This window comes from Miniopterus schreibersii, assembly GCF_964146895.1.
Source record: "Miniopterus schreibersii genome assembly, chromosome: 13".
NCBI lineage: Eukaryota > Metazoa > Chordata > Mammalia > Chiroptera > Miniopteridae > Miniopterus > Miniopterus schreibersii.
Genome location: NC_138113.1, coordinates 17,161,541 through 17,174,425, shown reverse-complemented (window position 1 = coordinate 17,174,425; position 12,885 = coordinate 17,161,541). Strand labels below are relative to the sequence as shown.

Genomic DNA, 12,885 nt, shown 5'->3' with positions numbered 1-12,885 from the left:
TAGGTTAGGATAGGCAGGGCTAAATGATAGAGGTAGATGGGGTAGTGTTCTCTAGTTGAGATAAGTGTGATCAGAGGGACAAGGGTAATGACATGAACATGTTTGATGTCTAATATTAATTATTAGAAGGTAAATAGATGGATACTCACAGTGCTCCTTAAGTTTGGAAGGATTTTAGGCAGAACTGTAATATATTTGAATGAAAGTCATGGACCTTTCCCCTGTATAGTACAGGCACATCCATGGACCTCCTCACTAGGGTTAAGGGTTCCTGAAAGCAGAATTGGGGAAGGGTTGGGAGTGAGGATTCTGAAGACGAAGCCCCAGTTCTGCTGCTTACTTAGCTGTGTGATCTCGGCCTCCACATTTCTCTAAAGTGGGAATAATAATATTCTTCATGGACTTCGCACAGTTTCTGACAAATTAGTGATGTATTACTGTGTTGCTGCTGCTGTTGCTGTTATTTTAACAACCTGTCTGGAGCAGAGTTCTGGGAAGCAATAGAAATTAAAGCTGGATGGAGCTAGATAGTCGATGCCTTTGAAACAAAATAAATATTGACTTAAACTGGAAAACTGGAACTACTGAAAAGCAGAATTTTAGACACATTAATTTTGTGGATGCTGCACTTTTTTTGTTTCGTTAATATTCAATATTTGAAATATTTTTTAAATGACTTAAGACAGAGTTTTTGATAGTCACTTATTTTTGATGTATAGTTTACTTACATTTTCTTGTTAGTGAAGGTTTATATTTTCATATTTGGGATTACAAAGGTAATTTCATACCTTGTTTCTTTGAGTTGTCTCCAGGAGTCTAGATGTTTGATATCTAGTCTCTTGCTTACTTTCCATGTTTCTCTTTTTTTCTTTTTCTTGTTAATTACTTTTCTCCCCAAAATAATACAGACATTTAAACTTTCTAGAAATGTATCATATAAAATGAGAAAGTACTCCCTATACACATAAAACATCCCCCCATTCTCAATTCTGTATCTCTCCCCTCAGAAAACCGTTATTAATAATTTGGTATATATTTATTGATATGGGGAGGCATTGGGAGGCAGGGCACCTGTCCTATCTATTCTAGATTGTCATTATTTTGATAAAAAATGTGGGTATACTCTGTGTTCTTTTTACAACTTGCTTTTATCCACTATTTAATATATATCAGATATATTTCAATGACAGTATATACATTTACCTAATTTTAAATTTTTTCATTAAAGTAATACATATGCTTTTTATGTTTTAAAAAATATAAACAGTATAGAAGAGTATAAAAACTATAAAATCTTTGTTCCCCACCCACTAGAAGTAATCATATTTTTATTTGTTTTTCATTCAAATGCTGCTACCTGCACCTTCCCTTTTTTCACTTACTGATGTCATGGATAGCTTTCTGACTCAGCACTTACAGCTCTACACTATTAAATGTTTATATAATATTCCTTTGTATGGATGTATCATATATGACTGAACCAGTTTCCTCTTCCTGGACTAGTGTTGCGTGTGTAAATTTTTTTAAAACAATTGTAATTACATGATATTAACTGAATGTAAGCCAATGGTTTAAATTAAATATACTGTGGGCATTCACATATTAGTAATTCACATATTAATATTGCTAAGTCATATATTAACAATTTTGTTCTTTTCTCATACATCTTTCTTATATTTTACAGAAGATTTGTCTACTAGTATCTCTGTATCTAATTGTCAGATCCAGGAGAATGTGGTAAGTAAAAATTACCTTTTGTATCCTTGGGTTTCACATCCATGGATTCATCCAACTGCAGGGTGAAAACTATTTTTATTCTGTAGTTGGTTGAATCCTCAGATGCGAAGGGTCAACGATGGTAAAGTTTTGGGGGAGTAAAAAGTAATATGTTGATTTTCGACTGCATGGAAGTTGGCACCCCTCACCCCCACATTGTTCAAGGGTCAGCTGTACAGATTTTTATATGTCAGGCACTGGACATCGTGACACTTTGTATAGATCCTCATTTAATTTACTCAGAAATCTAGTGAGATAGATGTTATATCCACTTTACCAATGAAGAAATTGAGGCCTAAGAGACTAAATTATTTAATGGAGTGACTACCATGATACAGGCACTGGCTAGGAATGTAACACTAAGATAAGAGTCCTCAACTTCATGGAGACCGCAACACATACCCAAACAGAAGGGTGACCTTGACTGAAGAGTTGTCGATAGCATCAGAGATGTTCCCCCCACCCCACCCCCAAGAATTTTCTGACAACCACCATTTTTTTAAATAAAAGAAAGGAAAGAGGAGGAGGGGAGGGAGGGAAGGGATAAAATTGAGGCATGGATTTGAGTTGTAGACTTCTCATACAAACTCATCAGTCTTTGCAAATTAGCCTAATCTTAATAATATGAACCTTCGGGGTTTGTTTTTTATTTCCAAATCAAAGGTGGCAGATCTCTGTAATGGTAAAATAAGTAAAACTTTATTCTTAATTATTTATGTTAATTTACTTTTTATAGATCACTACTTAATAAATATAAGATTTTTTTTATTCAAAGCATTTTTGTCCCAAATAATCTTCTTACAGAGTACATTATACTTGCACATTGAGAGTGATAGTATGAAAATTAGGCTTACTTTTCTAGAACATAGAAAGCCAATGTTTCATAAAATACTGTTCTGAAAATTAGTTCCCTATGTCATAAAAACAAAAGTGTATTTAAGTGTTTAAATGAAAAGAATCAGAGATGTTGACATGCTTTGTAAAGGTAAATTATACTTAACTGCTTACTCTTTCCTAAATAGGACATCAGTACTGTTTACCAGATCTTTGCAGATGAAGTGCTTGGTTCAGGCCAGTTTGGCATCGTTTATGGAGGCAAGTAACTAGAGCCATTTACATGTTGTACACACTATAGAAAAATTATGAAATTTTAAAACATCTGCCAGCTGTTATGCCTTGTCACAATTAAGTAACGGAAAGAATAAGAAAATTAGTTTCACAATATCCTTACTTTATCTCTTCCTGTAGCTCATACATAAGATATTTGTGTGGGAAAAATAAATGGTATGAAATTATGCTTGCTTATTGAAGTATATACCCTACTGGTTTTTCAGCACAAATGGTGCCATTTGCCTATTGTTTGCTCTGTGACTTAGGATATTGGCAGAGTCATTTAACCTCACTGCACCTCAGTATCTTCATCAGTTTAATGGAGCTAATAAAAGCTGATCTGCATAGCTCACAGGGTTGTTAATATTAACTTAATGTACATAAGGGTACTTTATAGGCTGTATCTACATTACAAAAGAAAAGGAATGTTTAACCCTTGTCATCCCTTGCTAAGACTGTTACAGTTATCTCCCAGTTGGCCTTGTTGCCTCCAGGCTTGCTCTGATATGTGGTCAAATCACACTGTACTGGCTCAGTGAACCTAGAATAAAATTCATTGGTACAATGTTTCCATCTTGACAGTCTCTGAATACCAGGTGAGGGTAGTTAACTGTCATTTAATAAGGGAGAATATTTTTCACCAAGCAAGTTGATTCAAATTTTCTACCATTTCAAATAATGAAATTCCCTTTACTAGGGGCAATAATTTATTTCTCAAAATTAAAGGTGAGTGAAGGAAAAAGAACAAAATGAGCCAAAGAAAAGAAACGTAAGAGTAAATTCATATAAATGTTAGTCTGTAGATAACTTTCTGATAAAACTTATGTATTGTATGTGACTTGTCAATTTGCTTCTTTCCCTTCTCTACTTTTTTAAAAATAGGAAAACATAGAAAGACTGGAAGAGATGTGGCTATTAAAGTAATTGATAAGTTGAGATTTCCCACAAAACAGGAAAGTCAACTCCGTAATGAAGTGGCTATTTTACAGGTAAAAAAAATGTTGCTTTATATTGGTTTTAATTTTTGATTTATGGATTTTAAATCAGAGACTGTCTAGTGTACTAATGAGAATAAGATGCAGGTTTTTGCATCTTATATGACCTTTTGGCTCAGTGACAGGGTGGTGAGCATCTGAATTAACTCCTTAAGTTCTTTTTTAAAAAGGAAAAATTAGGGAACCTTTTTTCTCCGCAAACTGGAAAAAGGCAGTCCTCTTTCTGTGCCTAGAGCAGCCATGGCTCGTGGTCCCAAGAAGCACCTGAAGCGTGTAGCAGCTGCAAAGCATTGATGCTGGATAAACTGGCTGGTGTGTGTGCTCCGCGGCCCTCTACCATTCCCGACAAGTTGAGAGAATGTCTCCCTCTCATCATTTTAAGGAACAGACTTAAGTATGCGCTAACAGGAGATGAAACGACGATCTGCATGCAGTGGGTAAGATCGATGGCAAGGTCCGAACTGATATAACCTACCCTGCTGGTTTTATGGATGTCATCAGCATTGACAAGACTGGAGAGAATTCCCATCTGACCTGTGACACCAAGGGTCCTTTGCTGTTCGTCATATTATACCTGAGGAGACCAAGTACAAGTTGTGTAAAGTGAGGAAGATCTTTGTGGGCACAAAAGGAATCCCTCATCTAGTAACCCATGATGCTCACAGCATCCGCTATGATCCCTTCATCAAGATGAACGACACCATTCAGATTGATTTGGAGACAGGCAGAATTACTGAGTTCATCAAGTTTGACACTGGTAATCTGTGTATGGTGATTGGAGGTGCTAACCTGGGAAGAATTGGCATGATAACCAACAGAGAGGCACCCTGGTTATTTTGACATAGTTAACGTGAAGGATGCCAATGGCAACAGCTTTGCCACCCGGCTCTCCAACATTTTTGTAATTGGCAAAGGCAACAAACCATGGATTTCCCTTCCCCGTGGAAAGGGTATCCCTCTCACTATTTCTGAAGAGAGAGACAAGAGACTTGCGGCCAAACAGAGCAGTGGGTGAAATGAACTCTAGGTGGCATAATTGGAAAAGTCTTTGTACTTAATTATTAAGATAATACAGCATGGAAAAAAAAAAGGAAAAATTAAATTACAGTAAGCTAGGAGTTACAAAGAATGCTGTTATTTTGCTCTATGGTGGTTATTTAGAAGACATTTTCATCAGTAAAATCTTTTTTAAAAAATATATCATTCTCAATTCATCACTCCAGGAGCACAAAATAATTGGTACATCTACCATCACATTTGTTAGGTCATTGTGGCACCACCCAGGTCTCACAGATGAGGTACCTATTATAGCACGTTTATCTTGAGTATTTATGTTAAATGTTTATCTTATATTTTTAATATTTAATATCATATAAAATAATATATAATACATAATACACAAGTTTCTATTAATGTGTTGTGTAGCTTTTGCATAATACTTTAGAAATCATAGTGATATGATAGTTAATGCTGTCAGCGCCCCATTTGCTTGTGGGTGAAGTTCAAGAAGACATACTCACTACACTTATGCTTCCTTGAGGAAGGTGAGAAATTTATAAACACATAATTAATTTTACATTTATTATTGGTCACTAGTAATTTGCCTCACTTCTTTTTCAGAGGAGTGATAAAAGATTGGTCTACAAGCTACCTGTGCTCACTTCAAGGCTGCCTCCTACAAAGAAAGCTGCCTTAAATAGAATATTAGCATTCACACTCTGTATTAGGGTGTGAATACATTGCTGAGAGCGCTTTTTTCATATCTAATTTTGGAACCCTTCTCATTGTCCAATTAATATGCAAAAAAATAAATATTAAGGATATATTCCTAAAGCTTGTCTTGATGTCATTTTGATCACAAACACTGAACCACTTTGCCCGTGTTACCAACTCTGGATCATAGTAACTGAATATAAGATAATACACAATGTAAAAACTTTATTAGTATATCCTTCTGGTTATTTTCCTTGAAATTGCCTAACTGGAATAGAATTAAGTAATTGTAGTGTGTCTCCAAATATAATGTTGTCATCTTAAATTAATATAATACTGTTTTCACAGTAGATTCTCTTCAAATTGTTCATAGAAAATATTTTCAGTTTTATATTTAGTGAATGCCTCATTTTGTGCCAGAAGCTATACTTAATTTTTCTCAAACTTACCCATCAGGAAGAAGCTCCATGAAATGAGATATTTATCAGTTTTGTTGACTGATGAATTCAAACTACCTACGTAGTAGTAGGCACATAGCAAATACTCTTATTATTTGTTAAATAAATGTATTTATGTGGGGTATTATTTATAACATTAAATTTTTAAAAAGGAAGTATGGAATGATTCCATTTGTATAAATTCTTAAGGTAATGTGTACACTATATATGTCTTTATACGGTTATGTACAGGAAAGGATTCATATCTACATACACTGTCAACATTGCCACATCTGGGGAGCACATTGTGGTGCAGGAAAGAAATGGGGATTTTTACTTTTGTTTCATAGAGATATGGTAATGTTAATGTTTCTTTTGCTATTGTCTGAGGATAGTAGAGTAGTGGGAGAAAAGGTGTGGTGCTCTTGTGGCTACCTGTGTAAATGAGGAAACATTATCAGAAAAGCAGGAACTTTCTATTTTGAATGTTGTGTTATAAATTCAGCATTTCCCCCTTCTTGGGAATCATCCAAAAGCTACAAGAAAAATGGTAAACAGAAAAGCATACTCTGTCTTTTATTTATAAAAGAAGAGAGTTCAGACTTACAAAATAGGTAGAAATTTTTCCAAAACCAAGGATGGAGCAGGGGTGTGAACAGGAAGGGATACAACAATAAGAACTGGTTGTTTTGCTGCCTCTTTCTGAGATCCACAATTGTGATAACTAGGTGCCTTCTCAAATAGAAGACTGTCAAGGGGGTCATGATCTGATAAGGTTTAATTCAAGGGAAAATAGTAAATGAATTGAAGAAGGGCACTGAACAGTGGAAGAGTGCCAATCACACTATACCAAATAGCCAGTCATTTGAATATATACATATTCAGATATAAATATTTAAAGAATAACAAACAGTATTATTTTATCTTAATGCAGTATAGCTAGAAATAAATATCAAAAATTAAAAAAAACAAAAAACAGCTCCACCACCTGAAAATATTTTAATATCTTAATTTTTGAATCAGCAAAATCAAGATTTCAGAGCACTATTTAGAAAATAATTATGAAAAAAACTGTATCAGAGCTTTTTGGACTATTGCTCAGAGAAAGTTTTTTAACTTCAAATATTAAGCAAGAAAGAATGAAAATAAATTAAGAATCCAACTCAGGAAGTTAAAGAATGAACAGTGAACCTAATGAAAGCAGAAGGGATTACATAAAAGGAAATTAATACATTTAATACAAAAAAGTGTAAAATATGTCCAAAAGCAGGTTTTCTGGGGGGAGTGGGATAACAACATAAGTGGCCAACCTAATCAAAAAAATAAAATATAAAAACATCTTGAAGAGATAACCACAAATACTGAAAAAAGTTGAGGGAATCTTAAGATACTACTTTGCACAACTCTATGAGATAAATTTGAAAACTTGGTGAAAATGGTTAATTTTCTACGAAATTATAATGTACCAAAACAGACTTCAGAGAAAACAGGATATTTAAACAAATACAAGTTAAGAGAGAATAATGTTACAGGGGGCGTGAGGCTTAAGAGATAGACGACTACAGCCAACGGGACAGCCCTCCCCACTTCCAGTTGAGGCTGACCAAAGAAAGTTACGATATTCTGAAGTTTTCGCTGCTTACTGCCATTACTACACCCACTACTGTGGGCTATTTCACTTTCATTTATCTACTATAAAATGGTGCCACTTTTTATTTTGCTGCTTGGAATATCATGGTGTTTTAAGTTGATTACTAAATTGGAACATTAAGTTGTTTTAAGTTGATTAGTAAACAATATTTTGTGCTTCTTACTCATTTTCTAAACATTTCTTAAAAGAACCACTATGATTTAGACATTGAGTTAAAATGACTAAGACACGTTAGGCTAATGAAGCTACCGAGTAAGATACATACACGCGTAATGTGGTACCATGGGATAAGTACTGCTGCACACGGAGTGTAGAGGAAGCTGCTGCAGTAGTGTTGCAGAAGAAATGTGAGCTAAAGTTAAGGCACTTGCAGGGGGAATTGAGAGGCAATGAAGGATTTAAAAACATTTGAGAGGCAGAACTCCACATAGGCCAGAAAAAAAAAAGTTTGCCCTCTTAGTGTAATTAGGTACCCATAATAAGGAAAAGCATAAGAAAAATATCATCTCTATTCACAAGAAGTAAAAAATTTAATCATTTGGGCCAGTAGAGCATATTTAAGAAAGAATTGGGAGAATGAAGCCAGATTTTTTAAGATCTTAAATTCCAAGCAGAGGAATTCAGATTTATGCCCCAAAATAAAGAGCTATTGAATGTTTTTTAGCATGGCTGACTTCTCAAGTTCGCTTTAAAGGAAGTTTTGTTTTGTGTGTCCCGTCCCATCGTCGTCGTCGTCGTCGTCCCCCCCCCCCCCCCCCCCCCCCGGAGTAAGATAGGTAGCTTTTTTATTAGCAGAAACAGTAACATGTTCACCTTTGTCCAACCCTGGTAACATAGTACTCAAGAAACATGGATTGATGGAGATAAAGACCAAATTGACATATAATACAATGAGAATCAAGACTTAGGTAAATAACTACCTTGAAAACAAAATCATTTCTTGAGCAAAGACCTTCACAAATCCTGCCCCAAAGAGCCCTGCGTAATTGGCTAACATTTGATTGGCCATTGGTGCCTATTCATGAACAGCATAAAGTTAGTGTCAGAAGATTGAAAGGTGAGAAGGAAAAGAAGTAGTAATTCCCACGAGGAATGGATAAGGGCAGTTATATAATAAAATTGGGGAGACATTCTTTCCCCTCAGTGCATCAGCTCTCCATAACTTGAAAAAATCATAATCTGTGATCTTTTTTGTTTGCTTTTAAGTTTATTTTTCTAAGCTGTTTTTCTTTCTTTGCCATGTATTCCAACAATTAATCCTACAACTCTTCAGAATTTGCACCACCCTGGGATTGTAAACCTGGAATGTATGTTTGAAACCCCAGAACGAGTTTTTGTAGTAATGGAAAAGCTGCATGGAGATATGTTGGAAATGATTCTATCCAGTGAGAAAAGTCGACTTCCAGAACGAATTACTAAATTCATGGTGACACAGGTATTTTAACTCTTTTTTAAACGAGAATAAATTTATTTGACAGTAAAAGATAACTGCTTAGTTTTTTATTTTAATTTTGCTTTTATCCTGTTTTAGAAGCAGCTGTCTTTTAAGTTTTCTTTTTAAAATTTTTCAGTTACAGTTGATGCATTATTTGTTTCATGTGAACATAGTAATTAGACATTTATGTAACTTACAGAGTGATTTCCCTGATAAGTCTAGTACCCAAGTGACACTATACGTAATTGTTACAATATTATTGACTATCTTCCCTATGCTTTACTTTTTATTTTTTATTTTTTAATTAACTATATTGGGGTGGTTAAAAACTACATAAAAGAGTTAAATAGCATTATGTATATTTTACATATTGATAATGTGGGAATTGTTGACCTTGAAGAATAGAATAACACTTTCAGTTAAACCTTGATGAACTGTAGTGTTTTCAAATTACTGTACTGTTCAATGGGTTAGATTGGAGTTTAGCTTGATTTTTCCAGGTGCTGAAAAAAATCTGTTTCCTTCAATAACAGATACTTGTTGCTTTGAGGAATCTACATTTTAAGAATATTGTGCACTGTGACTTAAAGCCAGAAAATGTGCTACTCGCATCAGCAGAGCCATTTCCTCAGGTGAGATTTCTCTAAACCTTCTTAAGTATCATTTTAAGTATCTAACATTACAAAGTACCCACATAATGAAAAGTCGTGCTACAGGTTCAAATATATAACAATTTTACAGAAATGGTTTTCAGCCCAACCGGGCGTGACTCAGCGGTTGAGCTTCGACCCTAGGATCCAGGTGATCAGGGTTCGATTCCCGGTCAGGGCACATCCCCGGGTTGTGGGCTTGATCAATGACTCTCTCATCATTGATGTTTCTATCTCTCTCTCTCCCTCTCCTTTCCTCTCTCTGAAATCAATAAAGATATATTTTTAAAAAAAAAAAAAAAATGGTTTTTAGCGTGTAACTGCCAGTGATGATTAATACCTGAATAGTTTGAATTCAAATTTTACTAATTATATTATTTTCATTAAGACTTTTTAGACTTTACCAGAGCTCAAAGAATACCTTCTACACGTAGATTGTTTGTAACACCTCTCTGTGGGTTAGGAATGAAGTGGGGGAGAATCTACCTTGGTAGGTGGTCCTTGCTCAGAACAAAACAAACTGACGGGTAACCCTGAATTGAGAGATAAAAGATTTTGATTATCTAGTTGGCAGGAAGCCAACTCCTCTTGCTCTTTAGAATATTATATTTCAAACATTTTCACCAAAACCTACCTAAGAATTACATTTCCCATCATCACTAGCACCCACACGCATATGACACCATGTGTGTGCCCTATGTGTGGTGCTCTGATTTTTTTTACTCAGTTAAATTTCATTAAAAATGTTGATCTTGATCCAAATTTATTTCATAACCTCTTTTAAAGAAGTAGTTCATCTTCTTTTATAATGCCTGTGTGGTTAGAAGTGATTCCTTATCATTGCAAGGTCAGAGATAGCTGGTGCAATGTTTTAAATAAAGTGCTTCTATATCTTACCTCATTCAAAATAATATGGGCAAAGGGTGCATACCCCTACAGCTAAGGCTAAAACTCCAGCTTTCTGACCTCTAGTGATCCCAGTTGTTCCATTAGGAACAAAGGGAAGATAACATCATTTACTTGATAGTATTTTTTGCTCAAGTGCTAGCCATGGCCACACTTCTTTATTCAGTTGCCGAACTGCCAAGTCATCTTTACTTTATCAAGATGCTAGCCAAAATATGGCATTTACCAAAAAAAACAGTTCATATTTCTTCATGGTTAGTAGTCCTGTTTCAAAGACTAAAATAGAGAAGTAGCCAAATTCAATAATGACAAAACAAATATCATAAAAACATCTATGAGGGTCCATATCCTCAAAATAGCATCATTTGGATACACCTTTATCTTTGTTCTCCTGTCACTATTTTTACTACTGGTGTGTACAAGCCAAATCCCTTTTCTCTCACTTTATATCAGTGCTTTTTCTGAAGACATTTTGTGAATGAGGGCATTTCCTCTGGAAAGTATTTGGTATTTGCTTATTTGGCATGGCTGCATCATTCATCACCCAGATCTGAACATCTGCTGGAAGACAGGCAGCAGGATAAGCGTTCCGAGTTTTGCCATGCTTATCACACTTCCAGAACTCTGTTCTCAAATGGACATGGTAGTGACTGTAGCTACCTTCAGGTAGAACTTTTTTCCAAATCTAAATAGCAGTAATTTGTTCCACAGGCATAGAAAACACTGTTGTTCTTCCAGTTTCTGGCATTACTTTTCTACTGGCCACATTAATAGTTATCTTTAATACAGTTCAGTTTCATTTCCTTGCTAATTTATAGTATCCTTGGGAAGAGATAGTCTAGGATTAAGTAAAATAAAGAGTAAGTTTTTAAATATCATAACTTGTTTTTCATTCAGCAAACATTTATTAAGTACCTTTATGTGTCCAGGCACTGTAAGTTCACTGAGGATTCAACAATGAAAAACATAATTCTTGCTCACAGATGACAGAAAAGTAATCTCCTTAAACTCCAAATAATAAAAGATCAGCACCCTCCATTTCATCAAAAAACTCTCAACACTTATAACACCAATCTGTTATTTGTCATTCTGGAAGCTAGAATCCAAAAGTGGTTTTTAGAAAGAAGCACTGTTAGTAATGAATCACAGGTTATAAATGAATTTTATAATTTTCCTATCTACAGTCATTTGACATTCATAGTCAGTACAGTTAGCAAGTGTGTTAAAATGATACACTATCATATTTAGGGACAGGGATGGATGGATGGATGTATATGTATGTATAGTATAAAGTTAACACCATCCTTTGAATTCCAGGTGAAGCTGTGTGACTTTGGTTTTGCACGCATCATTGGAGAAAAGTCATTCAGAAGATCTGTGGTAGGAACTCCAGCATACTTAGCCCCTGAAGTTCTCAGAAGCAAAGGTTACAACCGTTCTCTAGATATGTGGTCAGTGGGAGTTATTGTCTATGTGAGCCTCAGTGGCACGTTTCCTTTTAATGAAGATGAAGATATAAATGACCAAATCCAAAATGCTGCATTTATGTACCCACCAAATCCATGGAAAGAAATTTCTGGTGAAGGTAAAAAAAATTTTGGCTCTGTGCCTTTTAGTATAAAAATCTTTGTGATCTATCAGCCTTTGTTAACTTCTCTTTTTTTATATCTCCTATTCATCTTCCAAATTCAATTCGTTACCTAAGTTACTGAGCACTCCTCCTTACAGTTCCCAGGCATAGCACTAATCCAGGCCCCACCTTGCTAATTTTGAAACTACTAAAATCTCTGTCTTTTCCAGTCACCACTGGCAAGTGCATCTCCAGGAAACACTACTTTCCTGTCATTGGTCTCCCCTTAACCACACTGCAGCTGTCTCTGTGATATGGCCCAAGCTTACTTCTAGTCTTATCTCCCACTGTTCCCCTATACAAATCTGGTGGTATCCTCTTCTGAACTATTTTCCTGCCTACAGTCCCTCCTCCCTGCTGTTGTAGTCCTGCCACTTCAAGGACCCCTTAACATCTCCCAAGTTCTTCCCTGAACCTCTCCTCTAACCTGTGTAAGATCTACTTTGGCTACCAGTTAGGCATATTTTTCCTTAAGTGGTCTATCTTTTTATAATCACTTTTCTTCAGAACTAGATTATAGACCCGTAGCTCAGGTTCTTTATATCTAGAATGAGTTTTATAGTCAGTAGATACTCTCCAGTT

The 12,885-nt window shown here is 35.3% G+C and overlaps 1 protein-coding gene and 1 pseudogene across 3 annotated transcripts in view; both read left to right on the top strand.

Moving 5' to 3' along the window:
- PRKD3 (protein kinase D3) overlaps positions 1 to 12,885 on the top strand; it is a gene marked incomplete at its 3' end in the record, with an annotated part of 55,949 nt that overhangs the window by 40,080 nt on the left and 2,984 nt on the right. Inside the window, exons 12-17 of one of the 2 annotated variants that reach the window (XM_081157223.1) lie at positions 1,685 to 1,737; positions 2,799 to 2,871; positions 3,769 to 3,875; positions 8,956 to 9,117; positions 9,651 to 9,749; positions 11,991 to 12,258. In XM_081157223.1, the coding sequence (XP_081013349.1) occupies positions 1,685 to 1,737; positions 2,799 to 2,871; positions 3,769 to 3,875; positions 8,956 to 9,117; positions 9,651 to 9,749; positions 11,991 to 12,258 (762 nt within the window). The remainder of the gene's footprint in view (positions 1 to 1,684; positions 1,738 to 2,798; positions 2,872 to 3,768; positions 3,876 to 8,955; positions 9,118 to 9,650; positions 9,750 to 11,990; positions 12,259 to 12,885) is intronic. The other variant, XM_081157224.1, reaches the window with a different exon arrangement.
- LOC308566681 (small ribosomal subunit protein eS4 pseudogene) lies at positions 4,028 to 4,969 on the top strand (annotated as a pseudogene). Its single transcript has one exon. The product of its transcript is annotated as a small ribosomal subunit protein eS4 pseudogene (transcript).